The 21,147-nt window shown below is 37.8% G+C and overlaps 1 protein-coding gene across 4 annotated transcripts; it reads right to left on the bottom strand.

Annotated features, from left to right (window-relative positions):
- Positions 1-5,391: 5,391 nt before the first annotated feature.
- Positions 5,392-18,811, bottom strand: LOC110296734 (putative vomeronasal receptor-like protein 4). 4 transcript variants are annotated; one of them, XM_085840576.1, is made up of 6 exons: positions 18,767-18,811; positions 16,613-16,702; positions 13,049-13,867; positions 12,501-12,549; positions 10,189-10,262; positions 5,392-7,353 (listed from the first exon to the last, which is right to left on the bottom strand). In XM_085840576.1, exons 3-6 carry the CDS (start codon positions 13,813-13,815, stop codon positions 7,197-7,199), a joined length of 1,047 nt encoding a protein of 348 aa, XP_085696702.1. In that variant the 5' UTR covers positions 13,816-13,867; positions 16,613-16,702; positions 18,767-18,811; the 3' UTR covers positions 5,392-7,196. The 4 variants fall into 4 exon arrangements, with proteins under 4 accessions (XP_085696702.1, XP_085696704.1, XP_021021152.2 ...); XM_085840578.1 differs by having other exon boundaries at positions 13,049-13,204; positions 18,767-18,770; XM_021165493.2 differs by lacking the exons at positions 16,613-16,702; positions 18,767-18,811 and adding an exon at positions 14,324-14,404.
- Between the last annotated feature and the right edge of the window lie 2,336 nt (positions 18,812-21,147).

Raw genomic sequence — 21,147 nt, 5'->3', positions numbered from 1 at the left:
GATTCATGGAAAGATAATGTGTGAATTTGGTTCTGTAGTGGAATACTCTGATTTCTCCATCTAAAGTAATTGAATGTTTGGCTGGGTATAGTAGCCTGGGCTGGCATTTGTGTTCTCTTAATGTCTGTATAACATCTGTCCAGGCTCTTCTGGCTTTCATAGCCTCTGGTGAAAAGTCTGGTGTAATTCTGATAGGCTTGCCTTTATATGTTACTTGACCTTTTTCCCTTACTGCTTTTAATATTCTATCTTTATTTCGTGCATTTGCTGTTCTGATTATTATGTATCAGGAGGAATTTCTTTTCTGGTTCTGTCTATTTGGAGTTCTGTAGGTTTCTTGTATGTTCATGGGCATCTCTTTTTTTTAGGTTAGGGAAGTTTCCTTCTATAATTTTGTTGAAGATATTTGCTGGCCCTTTGAGTTGAAAATCTTTATTCTCATATACTCCTATTATCCGTAGGTTTGATCTTCTCATTCTGTCCTGGATTACCGGGATGTTTTGAGTTAGGATCTTTTTGCATTTTGCATTTTCTTTGATTGTCTTGCCGATGTTCTCTATGGAATCTACTGAACCTGAGATTCTCTCCTCCATCCCTTGTATTCTGTTGCTGATGCTCGCATCTATGTTTCCAGATTTCTTTCCTAGGGTTTCTATCTCCAGGGTTGCCTCATTTTGGGTTTTCTTCATTGTGTCTCCTTCCCTTTTTAGGTCTAGTATGATTTTTTTCATTTCTATCACCTGTTTGGATGTTTTTCCCTGTTTTTCTATAAGGAGTTGCAACCTCTTTAGCAGTGTTCTCCTTTATTTCTTTAAGTAAGTTATTAAAGACCTTTTTGATGTCTTCTACCATCATCATGAGCTATGCCTTTAAATCCAGGTCTAGGTTTTTGGGTGTGTTGGGGTGCCCTGGACTGGTTGAGGTGGGAGTGCTGGGTTCTGATGATGGTGAGTAGTCTTGGTTTCTGTTAGTAAGATTCTTATGTCTTCCTTTCACCATCTGGTAAACTCTGGAGTCAGTTGTTATAATTGTCTCTGCTTAGAGCTTGTTCCTCTCGTGATTCTGGTATTCTCCACCAGCAGACCTGAGAGACTAGCTCTCTCCTGAGTTTCAGTGGTCAGAGCACTCTCTGCAGGCAGGCTTTCCTCTTTCAGGCAAGGTACACAGATATCTGGTGTTCAGAATTGCCTCCTGGCAGAAGATGAAGGCTGAAACAGTACCTTTCCAGAAGTTGTTAGCTTCTGTAGTCCACACTCTCACCTGTGCAGAATACTCTTGTTGGTGTCTGGGAATGAGGATGTCTCCCTTCTGATGCTCAGGCAAAGCCCTCCCGGCCTGGCAGACACCTCTCCTCTGGCAGGGAAGGTGCCTGGATGTCAGGAGCATGAAAAGGGGGCTGCCTCAGAAGCTCTGTGGCTCTAAAAGAATAAAAATAATATTGGGTACTGTAAGAACGTGAACTTTTTACCCCTAGACCAGGTGCAGGGCCAACTGGCAGTTAAAAAAAAACAAAAAACATTTCCTGGAACAACCACAAATGTTCCAACGGGCCGGGCAGGCAGCCAGATATAGAACATGACCCCAGTGTGCCTACAAACGTTGCAGATGGTTAACCAAGTAAAAATAAGTTGGCCCTCCCCTACTTCCTCCCTTATTCCCCCTTGCTTGTGGTTTTTTCCTTTAAAAGCCCTAAAAAAATCCCATTCGGGGTCGAGACTCCTCTACCCTATGCTAAGGTGTATGGGTCTCGGCCCCAGCGCGCTGGTACTCTCCCCGCTTCATTAAAACTGCTTTGTGTGCACAATACTCTGGTCTCCACATCTCTTTTGGGTTCGCGTCAGATCCCGAGACTTGAGTGAGGGTCTCCCTTCGGGGGTCTTTCAGCTCCTGCCTGTCCCCGAAGCTGTTTGCTTCTGTAGTCCACACTCTCACCTGTGCAGACTACTCTCGGTGGAGTCTGGGATCTAAGATGTCTCCTACAGATGCTCTGGTAAAGCCCTCCCGGGCTGGGTGGGCACTTATCCTCTGGAAGGGAAGGTGCCCGGATGTCTGGACCACTAAAAGGGAGCTGGCCCTTTCGCCATTTTTTACAGTGTATCTCGGCTCAATCTATAATAAACCATGGACATGCCTGGTCTATGAAAATAAAAAAAATTATCAAATCGTTCTTTTTAACTCTAACTCCTCCTTCCCTGAGCGCTATCTTTAAGCCTTTAATGAAGGCTGCCTCTTAAGAAAGTTTATTTCCCATTTCCTGAGTGGAGATGAATCACTCCCCAAGGACTTCTTTCCCCCGTGAGCGGCAGAAGCTGTCCTTCATTACTTCTATTTCCTTGGGGTCACGATGAACTTCTCTGGGACCTCCACTGAAGGCAATAGGATCCGAAACTCGGCCACATGTTGGGCATCACTTGTCCCGTCCAGTAGGACTCGGTTATTTGTGAGTGCGATGGGGATTGCAAACCTGGAAGAAAATGGGAGGGAGAGAAAAAAGGAGTGGAGACCAAGGAGGGAAATCCTGTCAAGGTCTCAGTTTATTAGGCTGAAATGCCAGGTTTTAAAGCATATATAGAGGGGGATAGGGAGGGGTTGAGGGGGAATTAACAAAGAACAAAGAAGTGGGAATCTGGGGACATGAAGTCTGAAGTCAGGCTAGAGGAGGCAGGCACTCTGCATCTTATCTCCGGAATGTGGATCTTCTTTAACAGCCTTGGGTGTCAGGCTCGTGCCCTTGAATGTCATGGAAGTTAGGAAGAGATAAGAAAGAAGGGACTATATTTCAGCTTTTACAGCCTCAGGTGTCAGGAAGGGAACAGGGAGAAGGGAGTGACAACCCGTTCCTTAGCACAAGGACATTTGGCTTGTCAGGGTGGGAGACTGTGAAAGACTCACTTTCTTGTGGTATGGTCTCCAACAAGCAATAAGACAACTAAAGGAGATACAGAGGACACAATTTGGAAAGGAAGAATCCTTAGTATTGCTACTGGCAGATGATATGATAGTATACATAAGTGACTCCAAAAATTCTACAAGAGAAATCCGACAGCTGATAAACACCTTCAGCAAAGTACCTGGATTCAAAATCATCCGAAATAAATTAGCAGCCCTCTTTATACAAACAATAAATGAGCTGAGAAAGAAATTAGGAACACAACACCCTTCACAATGGCGACAAATAATATAAAGTATATTGGGTTGACTCTAACCAAGCAAATAGATGGCCTGTGTGAGAAGAGCTTCACATCTCTGAAGAAAGAAATGGAGGAAGACATCAGAAGATAGAAAGATATCGCATGCTCATGTATTGGTGGGATTAACATAGTGAAAATTACCATATTATCAAAAACAATCTATAGATTCAGTGCAATTCCCAAATAATTTCCAACACATTTTTTAAAAGATCATCAAAGAACTATTCTTAATTTCATATGGAAAAACAAAAAATCCAGGGTAGCTAAAACAATCAGTAAAAGTACAGTTAAAGTACAGTAAAAGTAAAGTAAAAGGAATTCTCAAGGTATTACCACCTCTGATTTCAAGCTATACTACAGCGCAATGGTAAAAAAAATAAAATAAAAATCTCATAGTATTGGTCTGTAATTAGAAACGTTCATCAATGGACTAGAACTGAAGACCCAGAAATAAACCCATACACCTACGAATACCTGATTTTTTACAAAGAAGCCCAAACAATACAATGTTAAAAAACTTCAACAAATGGATGTCTGCCTGAAGAAGAATGCTAATAGATCTAAATTTATAACACTGTACAAAACACATGTCTAAGTGGATTAAGTACCTTTATTTACAGTCAGACAATCTAAATCTAATAGAAGAGAAACAGAGCAACTGCCTTGAACACATTGGCAGAGGACTCAAATTCATGAACACAATACCAGTATTTCAGGCACTAACGTCAATAAATAATAAATAGAACCTCATGGTACTTAAAAGCTTTTGCAAGGCTAAGTATACCTTCATTTTTTTAATTTTTAAAAAATTCTTTTTATTACATATTTTCTTCATTTACATTTCAAATGCTATCATAAAACACCTTATACACCCCCCTGCCCTGTTCCCCTACCCACTCACTCCCACTTCTTGGCCTTGATGTTCCCTTGTACTGGGGCATATAAAGTTTACCTTCAATAAGACCAAATGGCAGCCTATTGAGCGGGAAAAGTTCTTCATGAAAAATGTATCTGACAAAGGACTAATATTGAAAATACATAAAGAACTCAAGAAATTAGACACCAGCAAGCCAAATAACTCAATTAAAAAAATGAGTACTGAGTTATACAGAGAATTCTCAACAGAGAAATCTCTAATGGTGAAGACACATTTAAAGATATGTTCAACATCCTTACTGATCAGGAAAATGCAAATCAAAACATCACTGAGATTCTATCTTAAACCCTTCAGAATAGCTAAGATCAAAATCTCAGGAGCCAGCACATGCTGGTCAGGCTGTGGATCAAGGGGAACACTCCTCCATTGATGATGGGAGTGCAAAGTGCTACAACCATTTTGGAGATTGATTTGGTTGTTTCTTTGAAACAATTGAGAAGATTTCTACTCCAAGACCCAGCTATACTATTCCTGGGCATAAACTCAAAAGATGCCCCAGTCTAAAAAAAGGACACTTATTCAGCTATGTGCATAGCAGCTTTGTTCATACTAGTCAGTAACTAGAAACAACCTAGATATCCTTCAATTAAAGATTGAATAAATAAAACATAGTTCATTTACACAGTAGAATACTATTCAGATATTAAAAACAAGGATATCATGAAATTTTCTTGGAAATGTGTACAACTAGAATATATGATTATGAGTGAGATAACCTAAACTGAGAAATACATGCATGGTCTACATTTTTTCTTAAAAGTGGACATTAGCCATAAAGTACAAGAGAACCATGTTACAATACACAGACCAAAAGATACTAAGTAATAGGGAAGTCCTAAGGGAGCATGAGTGAAACTCACTCAGATATAGAAACAAAATAGTTGGATGGAGGGAGGATATGTGAGGGAGCTACAATGAAAATGTGAACAGGGAAGGGAATCAGTTATAGGAGGAGGGGTGTGGGAAAGGACTGTGAGTGTGAATGTTGAACATTGGGAGGAATTTTGGTAGTACCTGGATACCTGGGACAAGGGAGAGTTCTAGGCTGTCTATGGCAGTGCCTCTATCTGAGACTCATAACAGAAGTGGCTATCTAGACTGAACTGGCCACCTTCTGAAACCTGCAGGACTTCCAGTAAAAAGAAGGGAACATCAACCCTTTCACAAAAATTTCAATCCCAATTTAGTCCTGCCAACTTGTTGAAGGATGAAGATGGAGCAAAGCTTAAGAACTAAAGCCAGCTCAAGAGTGGCCCAAGTTGAGATATATTCCATGTTCCAGAAACAACTCCTGACACTATTAATGGTACTCTGATATGCTTACAGATGTCAGCCTAGCATAACTGCCTCCTGATAGGCTTCATTGAGCACTGGATGCAAACAGATACAGAGACCCACAGTGTCACATTCAGAGGTGCTTGGGGAGTTGCCGAAGACCCTCTGGGTCCCTGTGTCTGTGTGGAACGGGTCTCTCGATGCGGGTGGGCAAAGCGTGGATGAATGACAAATAGACACACACAGGAGAGATCGTGTGGAATCTGAGTGTAATTTTCGAATCGAGCATCAGACTTTTTATGCAGAGGACAATAAGGAAGTTGGGTGACATATTCGCAAGGTACAATTGAGGTAACAGGAATCTTATATAAAACAGAGGAATGCAAACACAAAAGGTCTAACGGGAACCACCTGGGATAGAATTCATTGATAACACCTGGGATCAACAAGGGCTCCACCTAAGATTCACTAATCTTAGAATCCAGGGTCAAGGGCTTCGTGTCCTTGCCATCGTTCCTATTTTAGTCTCTTGTATAGTCCACCTTCCCCTTAGGCCATTGTAAATACGTGTGTATGGGTGTAACTCTGTTATGGTTCTAAGTATCTATTCTGGTTTCTCCTTTGGTCTGAAACTTCCTTCTTCCTTAGTGATGGTAAATTCCTGTGTAAGGGAGTAACTTAGCTTTTACAATCTTACTGAATTCCAAGCCCTTGATCTTGGTCAAGGATGTTCGAGGACTGTTGGAACACTGGCAGAAGACTTTAGCCATGTCAGAATTCAATTTTAAAAAGCACTTATAATAGGAAAATACTGAAAGAGAGCATGTGGATCCATACACTAGACTAACGCGGGAATGGAGAATTAAGAGAACGCCAGACTCCAGGAGGAGAGCTTCCTTGAAACTCTTTTTTGCCTCATGAGCAGCTTTTAGGCATCCCTGCCTGACAAACTGACTCAACCAGAGTGCCTGGAGTTTTGTGGAACAATAGGGGATAGAATTCAGCTGGCTGGAGGGAGTAAGGACACCACAAGAAAAGTTACATTGTCAACTAGTTGACACCATCAGCCTCACCAAGACTGAATGACCAACCAAAGAGGATGCATGGGTTGGAATTAGACCCCCTACCCATTCATAGAAGATGTGCAGCTTGGTCTTCAAGTGGGTCCACTTCCCTAAACTCTACTGCCTGGCTGGGACTCAGTAGGATAAGATAGGCTTAGACCTACTGCTACTGGCAACCCCAGGGTGGGATGGTACCAAAGGAAGGATTCCCCCATCTGAGGAAAAGAGGAGGAGATAATGGGGGAAGGGAAGAATCCGTACAGTTGGAGTGGGAGGAGAGGAGTCATGAGAGCTATTATCAGGATATAAAGGGAATAAATAAATAAATAAATAAATAAAAAACAAAAATAATTTGAGTCATGTCCTAGCAAATTTCATAGCACTCTTGAAAGCTCTAAACCTAAAAGAAGCAAGCACATCAAAGATGAGTGAGAACAGAAAATAATCTGAGATATCAAAAACAATAAAATAGAAACAAAGAGATATTGACTCTTGCTTGGAGGTCAGGTGGTTCCCTTTGCCAGCAGCTTTCTTCTCAGCATGGGCCAGTAGCCTTTGCTTCTCTTGCTTTGTCTCTGGCCTGTACTTGTGGGCAAACTTAAGCAGCTGAGTAGCTGTTTGCCTGTCCAGGGCCTGGGTGAGATGGTTAATAGAAGGAGGTACTTTGAGCTGCTTATAGAGGACAGTTGTTGGCTGCTTCAGCCTGATGTAGAGGAGCCATTTGATGAATCATGTTAGATCTCTTTTGGGCTGGATGTCCTGCCCAATCCTGAAGTTCTTGGGCCTTTTCTCAGACAAAGGAGTGACCATCTTTTTGGTCTCCTGTTTCTTGAAAACGCCAGTGGGTGGGCACTTTCTTCCCCTTGGCCTTCTTTCTTTTGGGTATCTGGTGGAGAACAAGAAGTCTCAGCTGGTGGTGATTACCCATGATGTAGATCCCATTGAGCTGGTGGTTTTTCTGCCTGCCCTGTGTCATAAGATTGGGGTGCCTTACTGCATCATCAAGGGAAAGGCAGGACTGGGGATGCCTGGTCCATAAGAAGGCATGCACCACTGTTGCCTTCACACAGGTTAACTCAGAAGACAAGGGTGCTCTTGTTAATCTGGTGGAAGCTATTGGGACCAATTATAATGACAGATATGACGAAATCTCTCACAACAGGGGAGGCAATGTCCTGGTTCCTAAGTCTGTGGCTCTCATTGCCAAGCTGGAAAAGGCAAAGACTTAAGAACTTGCCACTAAACTGGGATAAATGTAAACTAAGTTTTCTGTACATAAATATACAAAATTAAAAAAAGAAACAGAGATAAATACAAAGAGTAAATGAACTAGCAAAGAGTTGCTTCTTTGAGAAAATCAACAAGTTATAAAATCCCTTATGTAAACTAGCTCTAAGGCACATAGAGAATATCCAACTAAATTAGAAATGAAAGTGGCAAATAACAACAGATACTGAGGAAATCCAAGAAATCATTAGGTCATACTTTAAAAATCTATAGTTCACAAATTGGAAAATCTAAAACAAATACATGATTTTCTCAATAAATACTACTTATCAAAGTTAAATCAAGATGTGCTAATAAATTTATATAGACCTATAGCCCCTAAAAATTTGAACCAGTCATGGAAAGACTCACAATCAAAGAGAAGACAGTTTTAAATTCGACCACACATTCAAAAGTGAGTTAACCCCAATACACCTCAAATTACTCCACAAAATACAAACAGTTTATTAAATTTATTTTATTAAGCTACAGTCACCCTGGTAACTAAATCATTCAAAATTTCAACAAGGAAAATTTCAGATAAGTTTCTTGCATGAACATGGACAAAAAAATAACCAAAAATACTCTCAAAATAGAAGATTACCTAAAAAAAAACCCCACCATAATATAGTAGTTTTTAACAAGAGATACAGGGAGAGTTTAACATATAAAAATCAGTAAATAAATCTACTATATAAACAAAATGAAAGAAAAATAGCATAAAACACATAAACATCTCATTTGGTACTGAAAAATCTTTTGACAATATATCACATTTCTTCATGGCAAAATCTTGAAGTGACTATGTATACAAGGACATGCCTAAATATAATAAAGGTTTACTACAGCAAGTCTATAGCCATTATCAAATTAAATGAAGAGAAACTGAATGTAATTCCAGTAATTCAGGACCAGACAAGTTGTCTACTCATTCCATATCTGTCCACTATATTAATTGAAGTACTAGCTACAACAATGAGAAAACTGAAGGAGATCAAGGGGATACAAACTTTCAAATTGGAAAGGAGGAAGTTCAAATACCTATGTTTGTAGATGATATGAAAGTACAGATATTTTATCGGGGAACTCCGACATCTGGTAAACACCTTCAACTGGATACAAGAGTAACTAACAAAAATCAGTACCCTTTCTAGACACAAATGACAAACAGGCTGAGAAAGGAATCAGGGATACAAGACCCTCCACAGTGGCCACAAATAACATAAAACATTTGGGAGTAACTCTAACCAAAGAACTGAAAGACTTCTATGCCAAAAACCTCAAATGTTTGGAGAAAAAAGGAGAAGATATCAGAATATGGAAAGAGCTCCTACACTCATGGATTGAGAGGATCAATATAGTAAAATTGGTAATTTTACCAAAAGTAATCTACACAATCAACACAAAATTCCAATACACATCACCATCAAAATTCCAGGACAATTCTTTATAGATGTTGAAAGAACAATACTCAGCTTCATGTGGAAAAACAAAACAGCAATTGTGTACAATAAAAGAATATCTGAAGGTATCATAACTCCTGATTTTAAGCTCCACTACAGGTATTGGCATAAAAATTAGAGATGTTCACAAATGGAATGTTATAGAAGTCTCTGACATAAACCCACATACGTATGGACATTGGTGTTCGATAAAGAAGTAAGAAATCTACAATGGAAAAAAGAAGGCATTTTCAACAAATGTACTGGTCTATCTGAATGTTGGCATGTAGAAGAATGCAAATAGATCCATATCTATCACCCTGCAGAAAACTCAAATTCAAGTGTATCAAAGATCTCAACATAAAATGAAATTCATTGAACCTCTTAGAAGAGAAATTTGGGGGTAGCTGTGAATATATTTCTACAAGAGACAACTTCCTGAGCAGAACATTTGTAGTACAAGCAGTAAATAGAACAATCAATAGATGGGACCTCATGAAGCCTAAAATTTTCTGAAAGGCAAAGGACAACATAGATCAGATAAAATGGCAGCCTACAAAATTAGAAACAATTTTTGCCAAATCCACATGACAGAGAGTTAAAATGCAAAGTAATAAAGAACCAGAGAAACTAGACACTGAAAAAGAAAACAAAAACTGAACAATTCAATTAAAAATTGGGTACATATCTAAACAAAGCATTCTCAGGGCTGAGAAACTCATAAAGAAATGTTCAACATTCTTACTCATTAGGGAAATGCAAATCAAAACTATTTTGAGATTACACCCTTTTGAGTGGCTAAAATCAATAACACAAAGGATAGCTCATCATGTCATGAGTGTGGAGTAAGGGGAACACTCCTCCATTGCTGGGGGATTGTAAACTTGTACAACTACTTTGGAAATCAATATGGCATTTTCTTAGACAATTGGTAATCGGTCTACCTTTAACCCAGCTATAATACTCCTGAGTATTTACCCAAAGGATAATCAATGATACCAAAGGACACTTACTCAACTATGTTCACAGCAGCTTTATTCATAATAGGCAGAAACTGCAAACAACACAGATGACTATCAACCTGTGACTGGATAAAAGTGAATATGATAAATATGTACTAGAGTATTATTATAGAGATAAATATATATAGAGTATTATTCAGTTGTTAAAAATATAGACATTTTGAAATTTCTAGGTGACTGGATAGAACTAGTAAAAAAAAATCATCCTGAGTATGGTAACCCAGACTCAAGAAGACAAATACAGTGTGTGCAGTGGATACTAACAATGAAATAATAGATGATCATGCTACAATCCACACACCCAAAGAAGCAAAGTAACAAGCAGAGCTTAAAGGGACATGTATGGATTTCCCTGGGAAGGGGACAAAGAATAGAGTTGCAGATAGACTGGTGGGCAGGTGGGGATGGGAACAGGAGGGATCAGGCAGAATGTGGGAGGGGTGGAGGGAGAATATTAAGAAAGATGACTGCAATTGGGAGGCAGTTGGAAGAGGTGATGTAGAAACCTAATTAAGTAGAAACTCTTTGAGACATATGCGAATGAGTTTAGTGACACTTCCTAGTAATGTGGGATTTGAAACCTGAACTGGTATTCTTCTATAAATAGGCAAGGCATACAGCAAAGGGACTGAGACATCAACCCAGCCACAAAACTTTCTATGTACAATCTGTCCTGCATGCAAAATGTCCTGAGGTAATTGAGACTTTGAACCTGCTGGAGTAGCTAACCAATACCTGGTAAAACTTTAACCCCATAACCCTAGAAGGAGCCTATGCTGCCTGCATCACTTGGAGCCAGAGACAGGACAGCCCATAGGCCCAGAACAGAACCAAGCACAACTGGAAAAATATCAATGAAATGTTTCCTAATATTTTTCAACACTCAGAAATTAGTGTCTATCCCAATTGTCACTAGAGAAGCACCATCTGGCAACTGATGGGAGCAGATGCAGAGATTGATAGGCAGAGACTAGGAAGAGCCAGGGAAAACCCACAACTTAGAAGATGGAGAAAGGATTATAGGAGGCAGAGGGGTAGAGGCCACCAGGAGAACAGGGCTCACAGCATCAACTATGCAGGAATCACAAGGGATCACAAAGATTGAAGCAACAAACATGGACCCTATATGGGTCTGTGCTATGTCCTTTGCACACACATGATGCCTGTGCAGTTTGTGTGTTCTTAAGGGATTCCTAAGAGTAGAGATGGGCATGTTTCAGACTCTTTTGCCTATGCTTGTGGCTTTGTTTTTCTTTCACTGGGTTGCTTCATCTACCTCTTAATAAGAGGGGTTGTACCTAGTCTTACTGTAACTTTCTATGCCATGTTCAGTTGATATCCTTAAGAGGCCTGCTCTTCTTCTTCTCAGGGGAAAATGGGTTACTTGGCAGAGAACAGATAGTGAGGAGGGGTTGGGAGGAGTGCAGGAATGGGAAACTTGGAAAGTACTGTGTGAGAATATAAAAATAATAATAACTAGGAAACAATTAAATCTACAGTAGTATTTTAATATTATTCTTGTTAATTTAGAGCAAATTAACATATATTCAAGAGAAATGCTTTAAAAAAAATCACTATCAGTAAGACTGTCCTTTTGAGTAATCAATCAAGGGAACTATGATAGATAAAATGGAGAAAGAGAGTTCACATGTAAATATCAACTTATGGTGTACAATGAACTGAAAGAACTCCATACATCTTGGCAGCAAATGACAAATGAAAGTATGGTACCACAAATATTACTTAAATCACATGAAAAATCTTGCTTTGCTATTTGAACTATTAAATAGTTTAAAGGAATCAGTTTTTTTTAAAATTGGGTATTTTATTTGTTTACATTTTAAATGTTATCTCATTTCCTGGTTTCTCCTCTGCATACATCTTATCCCATTCCCCATGCTTTTATGAGGGTGCTCCCACACCCACCCACCTACTCCTGCCTCACAGCCATAGCATTCTTCTACACTGGGGTATCAAGCTTTCACAGGACCCAGGGCCTCTTCTCCCATTGACGCCAGATAAGGCCTTTAGCCCTTCCCCTGACTCTTCCATTGAGGTCCCTGTGCTCAGATAGATGGTTGGCTGGGAGCATCCGCATCTGTATTAGTCAGGATCCTTTAGAGACTTTCAGAAGACAGCTATACCAGGCTCTGGTCAGCAAGCACTTCTAGGCATCAGCAACAGTGTCTGGGTTTGGTGTCTACGTATGGGATGGATCCTGAGGCGGGGCAGTCTCTGGATGGCCTAAAGAAGTCACTTTTTAAAAAATAAATAATTGAGGCTAGACCAAAATAACTACTTACAAGCACTGCGAAGTCCAATTCCAAAGAATCCAATGACCTCATATGACCTCTGTGAGCACCAGGAATACACACATGCAGACATGTCATAACACTCACTCATAAAAAATAAAATAAATCTCATTATTATTATTATTATTATTATTATTATTATTATTATTTAATCTTTTATTTACAGTCCACTTGTTACCCACTCCCTGTCTGCCCTCTAACTGGTCCTCATCCAGTACCTCCTCCCTGGTCTCCAAGAGGATATCCCTATCCTACCAAACCTCCTCACTCCCTGGGGCCTCAAGTCTCTCCAGGGTTAGGTGTCTCTTCTCTCACTGAAGCCAGATCAGGAAGTCCTCTGCTGTATATATGTCATGGGCCTCTTTTTTTTTTTTTTTAAGAGTAAAATTACTCCCTTTAAAAAAGCCTGGTAGTGTTATGGCCACAAGTTTTCCAGCACATTGATTATTCTGTCATCAGAACTGATTTGTACCAAAGGAGTTATTGTGGGATAGACATTCATCACAAACTTCTGAACAGTCAGGATGACTGGGTCATACCTCCACAACAGGACTGAGGTAGATGAGATGAAGAAGTCCACCCAGTACATGACCACAAAGAAAACCACCAGCAGCAAGATAATCTGTGTGGCCTTTTTCTCAGGGGATGCTCTCAGGTGCCTGATGCTATGAAGATGCTGGCATAGCCTCTGATGTCTGAACAAAAATACAATCATGTATGCACTTGTGGTTAGCATCACTCCTACAAGAAACACATCTCTTAAAGTTGTCACTGTTAAAATCAATCCCCTTATAACGATGTTTATGGGAAAGTGTGAGCAGTAATTAGTGACCTTCATCTGGCTGGTCTCACTCAGATTGGCATAAGCACCAACAGAGAAGAACTGGTTACTGCTGAAGGACAAATTGAAAGACCAAACATAGAAGAAAGCATATATGATGTATTTTTTCAGTTTATGTTTAAATTTTGCCAATAGTGAGTCACTGGGACTGATAGTGACAGCCTGGAATACACTCAGGAGACAGGTGATGGAGATAGAGAGGCCTCTCATCACCCTGTTTATGTAAAAAGTTGCCTTACATTTGAAGTCATTCTCAATGTTCAGTAACTCAAACATGTCTGTAAGCCAAATATCCCATCCAGTGAGGACCATAATTATGTGAATAAAAGTCAGTTGACAGGAGATCAGGTCCACAGGCTTAGGTCTATGACCTGGGATTGTGAAAATATAGAAAGTCAGTAGAAACATATTGGCTAGGACTCCTAGTCCAGCTTGGAAATAAAGGATATTCTTGATTGAAGACATAAATGGAAAGTGTATTCATCTTAAAAGCATAATGGAAGCCTATTTTATATATCTGAAAAAGTAATAGATTATAAATCAAACTTATGATTCACTTCACTGTATGGCTTTATAATCATTCTATTTTCCCTAGCAATTCTTCTGTAACCTGCTCTTTTACTTTTGATGGTTTACACTGGGTAGTCCCGATATTTCTATATACCCTGCAACTGACTCCTACACAGACAGAATATTATAGATAATGACTGCATTTAGTGTCATATCTACACAGAATACACATTTCGTGTTTCTGTATTGCACCTGAATCTCATACCTTAGAAATCCAATCCTATTGCTTTAAATTGGTTCATCTTATACTTAACAACTGAAACAGTAGTAACGAGAATAGAATATCTATAACATTTGCACAAATTGGGAAAATCATGGAAAGTATTAAAAAATCATAGGAGAATACATCATAGTATATAATTTTACTATGACCTATTTTGCAATTATCCTTATTTTGACTCACAATTCTAATGGATTCCCAGTCATAATTCATGATAACGTGACAGCTTTAAACAGTAAAAGGTACATCTTAATTCATTTTTTATGATTCTTTTCCCATGAAATCTTACATTCTCAGAATCTAGAATGAAAGACATAGATATAGTCGAAGACTGCTAGTGTGCCTTCTAGATCCTATTAATTCATAAGCAGTATCTCACTGTGTAGACCAGGCTGACCTCTCAAGCAGTATTGTTTCTAAATGGGCCTAGATGGCCTCCAGTTTAGTTCGCATCCAAATTAAACTCTTTTGTGTACTCCAATTCAGGATTAAGGAACTAATTCTGAGCATCAAGAAAGTACAATTTTTTGACCTTTCTCTGTGAGGATGAGTCAGTAAATCATTAACAGGATGTTTCCTTATGGCTTTTTCAGCCATCCATGTTGTTATTTTCCCTAACTACCCCCTCTTTCTGTATTTATCTCTCTCCAAGTTACCTAAGAACTCACCCATTTTCCCATTCCTTCTTTTATCGATTGTGTCCTGTTTCTACTCCCCTTTACCTTTCTCCCCACTTCTCTACCTGCCTCTTCACCCCTAATGAGCCCTGTCTGTTCCATTTTACTGATCAGATACTTGTAGACTGCTATTCTGCTCTCCATTGCTCCCACCCTCAACCTTATGCAGAAAATGGTCCTGTTTTGTTTTCCTGGTTTCTGTAGTTACTACAGACTACATATTCACATCTGAAGATGTGGGGCTAGAAGCCTCCAGCAAGAAAGAATATGGGATGTTAAGACAAACCCTATTTTCCACACATTAAGACAAACACAAACTTGCTGAAGATGACCATATAGTGATGCTGTTTGAGAATTTCTGTTTAAAGGAGATTCCTTCCCATGTAGTGGAAACAAGGTCCCAGTGTTATCATTCACACCAGCACCCAGACAATCTTTACAGTTTCACTCAACAGTTTTACTTTGGTGCATATGTAAGTTACTTGGCCTGATTACCAGGAACAATTTAGTATTGAATTGATTTAATGAAGTAATTTAAAATCAGCTTTGTTGTAATGAAGTCGAAAATGACTACAGTGATTAAAAGCTTGTGGGAAAAGGAGTGCCCAGTTATATTTTCAAGTTCCCTAGAATATTCCACATACATAGATGCATTCATGCTTGTATGTCCATATATAATGCATCAGTTAGTGGAAAAGACCATCCTATACAATCCCCATGAATACACCATGATAACTCCCACACTTTACACTTACATGATTTTTGCTCCTAAAAATCTTAGTCTAGTAAATTAATGAATTCATCCCAATTTCAGAGCCACACATCGACTTGTATCATCAACATACATCTATAGAAGCTGTACAGTGACATTCTGGTTTTTTTTTTTTTTTTTTAACACTCCACGTTTAGTAGTTAAGCGTGCTTTTAACTCTTGTAATGTGTCTGTGTTAGATTCCCAGCATAGACGTGGTCGCTCATGACCATCTGTAAGTCTAGTTCTGGAGTATTCATTGTCCTCTATGACATGGCATGACAGTGGTACACAGAAATACATGCAATCAAAACACTCATGTATGTTAGATCAAATAAATAAATCTTAAATAAATAAAAGCTCCTGGATAAACTTAATTTAAGACTTGGTCTCCATACTGAAAGAACCATAACCTTTTGTGACTTTAAAATTGGAAATGTATAAGCTACATATGTATAAAACTTTTATTAGTTATACATCTCTAATTTATTAAATACAACATTTAATAAAATTAATATGATAAATAATGATATATGTCAAAACTAGGAATTTATGTGTTTTTCCCTAGAGGTATGTTTTTAAACTTTTTATTTCATATCTATTGCTCTGTAAATGTTTATCACATATAGAAAAGAACACATCTTCTAATTGATCAAATGGCATCTTTTCCTGACATTCTCAGAATCTGACAGCAGACCAAAAAGACCAAAGCTACCACAGATACAAACCTGTTAACATAGGCATGCACTAATTAAATTCTTTTGTTTTATTTGAAAAAAAAATCAGTGCTGGGTTGTTTCAATTAGTTTAAATTGTAATAATGAGTTGTAAGAATTAAAATCCAAAGTGTGTCCATAAATGTTCAAAATATTGGAGAAGTCATCATTATGAAATGGACTCAGAATCAAAACAACAACAACAACAACAACAAAAACAAAAACAAAAAAAACAAGCATCGTGCAGACAGGTGTCTAAAGAGACCTGCAACAAAAGTGACCGAGAGCTGTTTTCTCTATATTATTCAATGTAAAAAAATTACTTTACCTTTTCATTATCCCAGAACTTGATTTAGAACATTCCTGTTTTATTAAATCATGATGATCTTTGCTTTCTGAGATGTGGAGATTTAGTAATCTAAGGGACATACAAATAAAATAGATGATAAGTATCGTCTTCAATTTAAGTTTTAACATATTCAGTGAGTAATGACCCAAAATCTATATGACTACTCAGAGAGAACATGAAATGTGTATGTGACTTTCAGGTGACAAGAAACGTGGTGTTGAGTGATGTAACTCTCCATTGTCAGCAGGAAAAGTAAGTCTTCAGTTATCTCATGAGATGATGACCTTAGTCATCCAAGCTAGTTTCATGTGATCTTTACAAAATTGAGGACAGCAGGAATAAATACTGATCATTTATTAAGAAGGTGTTAATTCATAGATATTACTTGATACTCTTATATAAATTAAATGCATGAATTCTTCTGTGAAAATTGAGTTGAGCACAGGTGACATTTACTAGAATATTACACTCACACATTTATGTGCCTGTTTCTCTAAGATGAAGCAGCAGTAGCAGCAAAAGTGTCACTGCAGAGATTGTGGGGAAGCAAGCATTCCCAGAGCTTTACAAGTTACATAGTGTGAGTTTGGGAAAGAAATGAAAATGGTTACTGGAAATTGTGTGTGTGTCTGTGTGTGAAAGCAAAAGAAGGAGGGAGATATCAACCTGTAGTTCCAACTGATTTCAATCAAACGCATTTCTCCTGTCTTAGCCTTGAAAGCATAGGTGTGTACCACCTTCATTTTCCATTGTAATCTCCTGTATAAACTAGTAACTGATATTGGAACAGAATAAAAATATTCTTGTGCTACTCATCACCTAGACTTAAATTTAATTGTCATTAATTTGTGAATGAATATTTTAATGAATAATTGTATTTGTAAGTATTGGAGGAAACCATGAAAAAAGTTGGTGAAATAAGGGTGACTTTCTTGAAGAAAATATTAACATTTACCAGGTTTATTTTGCTGCTGCAAAAGAAGAAAAAATTCCAAAGAGATATTGAGCAATGTGTGTAAAGTAACCTGAAATAGGAACTGGGACATTTTGTTGCTAAATGCTCACACATAAATGTTCAGTACTGGTGGCCCAAGGGAAATTTGCCCAGGGGAAATGATTATATGTTAACATAAAGACTGATGTTGAGTGATGGATCCAGGAGAAGTGCTGCCTCAATTTATATTTGTGGTACATAGCATAGAACCATGTAACCTTGGGAACTTCTGCCACTAAGGGAGAGAAAAATGACATTGCCAAGCTAAGCCAATGAATATAATTTTTGAAGCTGAAGCTGTGTGTGCTGATGAGTAATACTGGGATGTTTATATATTTATATAGAGTATAATAATGAAAAATTAAGAGTGATTTTTACAAAATTGTAAATATACTTGTCAAAAACTCTGGTATTATTTTGTGGTTTCACTAAATGCTAAATTAGTTAATATTTGTTGTATTCATAGCTTAAGTTTTATATTATTAAACACATATATCCTGTTAACTTGAGAAAAGAGGTAAAATGAGAAAATGCAAAATACAATTTTAGATAACTTAATATTGTGAAGGTAATCCTGGACACCAATAAGTGTGTTTCTTTGTCTATCACCTTCTAAAGTATTCCAGTGTCTTGTTAGAGGATGGAGAACTAACACATTTGTCAATACCTATGTAGAATTATACTGTTAGAATTTTTAGAGAATTGTATGTCAGATGTGCCTCCCAATATTGCATCTGGAGCAACTTTTTACATGCATATGAAGTACATTCATTTTGAAAAGTGATTGACTGCATTATATGTTCAGTGAATATATAATACCCATTGATCACCTTCATGCTTTTTTTTTTCTTTTCCTTCTTTCTCTATATCTCTCTGGTAGACCCTGTTTCTTATCTGAATATTCCCATTCTAGTGTCACATAAATAACCAGAGATCATATGTAGACAAATATATGCTCTTATATTAATTATTACACTCATACCTTTATGTCTACAAGCATCTGTTGAATGCTGGTTGTACAGAATGACTCAAAAGTAATATTACAGGCAAAGAATTCTCTAATCATTACAGAAAACCTTGCTTCCTTCTACCACCTACTTACAACTCTCACTATAATGAAGAGGAAATAAAACACTTACCCAGCTCGGCTTTTGACAAACATCCTTGTAGAATGAGGCCCTAAGAAGTAGTTATAAGGAATAAATATCACCAGTTCATTTCCCTCTAGACCCATTGTTATGTCATCTGGAGAAGGCAGTTCTGACCTTGAGGCCATTAGGAAGTGCCACTATCAAATAGAGAAGTGAACTTCCCTAATTCCAGGAAAACAGTAAAGTAGGAACACCTGAGATCTTGGTTCCCCATGTGTAAGCCATACTCTCCATTCTATATGGTTCTGTATGGATTAACTGTTCCTAGTCATTATGGACAAAACAAAATTTTCAACAATAATATGCCACTTAAAAGAAGTAGGAACCAATTTTAGATTCCCCATGGTATCCTTCCTTTTTCTAAAACATTGATAATCCCTTCCATACTTAATTGGTAGTATTTTTAGTGTTTCTCCTAACAATTAACAGGTCTCTATATAAAATTAAGAATATGTCACCTCCTCTGAATTCTTTTAGGAAAAGTTATCATTCTTTGTGAGCACACAGGAGTGAGACAATATATTATCAGGAGAAACTGGGCTATTGGGGCTGGGATGTAGCTCAGTTTATAGACAGCATGCCTAGAAAGTTTTGTATATGTGGGCACCATGAGATAAGTCAAACCTTCAAGATAGAGACACAAGTGAGGAAAGAATTGAAAAGATCAGGGATACAAGATGCATGCCTAAATATAATAAAAGCAATATTGAGCAAAGCAATAGCCAGCATCACATTAAATGAAAAGAACCTTAAAGCAATTCCACTAACATTATGGACAAGTCAAGGCTGCCCACACTCTCTGCATCTATTCAACTTAAAGTTCCAGTCATAGCAATAAAACAACTAAAGGAGATCAAGAGGACACAGAATGAAGATGAAGAATACTTAGTATTGCTACTGGAAGATGATAAGATAGCCCAAATAAGTGACCCCCCAAATTCTATGAGAAAAATCCTACAGTTGATCACATTCAGCAAAGTGGCTGGATTCAAAATCAACTAAAAAAAATCATTAGCCCTCCTTATACAAACAAAAAATTGGCTGAGAAAGAAATTAGGAAAACTACACCTTTCACAATAGCCGCAAATAATATAAAATACCATTGTGTAACTCTAACCATACAAGTGAAAAGCCTATATGAGAAGTAATTCAAATCTCTGAAGAAAGAAATGGAGTAAGATATCTGAAGATGGATAGATCTTCCTTGTCATTGAATTAGTAGGATTAACATAGTGAAAATGAACAGATTACCAAAAAACAATCTACAAATTCAGTGCAATTCCCATCAAAATTCCAATGCATTTTGTAACAGATCTTCAAAGAACAATTCCCAACTTCATACAGAAACCAAAAAAATGGAGGATAGCTAAAACAATTAGTAAAAATACAGTAAAGTACAGTAAAAGTAAAAACAAAAATATCAAGGTATCACTATCCCTGATTTTAATCTATGCTACAGAGCAATACTAAAATAATCTTATAATATTGGCCTGAAATCAGACAGGTTCATCAAAGGAATAGAATTGAAGTCCCAGAAATAAACTCACATAGCTATGGACACTTGATTTTTGACAAGGAATACTAAATAATACAATGTAAAAACAGGAAACACCTTCAACAGTTGGTCCTGGTATAACTGGATGTCTGCCTGAAAAAGAATGCTAATAGATCCATATTTACCACCAAGTAAAAAAATGCAAGTCCAAGCAGATCAAAGACCTCAACTTACAATCAGACACACTAAATCTAATAAAAGAGAAACTGAACAACTGCTTTGAACACATTGGCAGAGGAGAAAATTTCATGAACAGAATACCAATATCTCAATCATTAAGATCAACAAATAATAAATAAAACCTCATGGAACTGAAAAGCATTTGCAAGGCTAAGTAACCTTCAATAAGACTAAATGTCATTCTATAGAGTATGAAAAGATCTTCATGAAAATGCATCTGACAAAGGACTAATATCCCCAATGCATAAAGAACTAAAGAGGCCGGGCGTGGTGGCGCATGCCTTTAATCCCAGCACTCGGGAGGCAGAGGCAGGCGGATTTCTGAGTTCGAGACCAGCCTGGTCTACAAAGTGAGTTCCAGGACAGCCAGGGCTATACAGAGAAACCCTGTCTCGAAAAACCAAAAAAAAAAAAAAAAAAAAAAAAAAAAAAAAAAAAAAAAGAACTAAAGAAATTAGACACCAACAAGCCATATAAATCACTTAAAAAGTAGAAGGAATCTCAAATGGCCGAGAAGCACCTAAAGAAATGTTTAAAGTCCATAGTGATTAGAGAAATGCAAATCAAAATGACCCTGAGATTCCACCTTATACCAGTCAGAATGATTAGGATCAAAATCTCAGGTGATAACACA

The sequence above is a fragment of the Mus caroli genome, unplaced genomic scaffold (genome assembly GCF_978045245.1).
Source record: "Mus caroli unplaced genomic scaffold, Mus_caroli_1 scaffold_7, whole genome shotgun sequence".
In the NCBI taxonomy this organism is placed as follows: Eukaryota; Metazoa; Chordata; class Mammalia; order Rodentia; family Muridae; genus Mus; species Mus caroli.
Note: the sequence above shows the minus strand (reverse complement) of the source record. Positions and strands in the feature narration are given on the sequence as shown.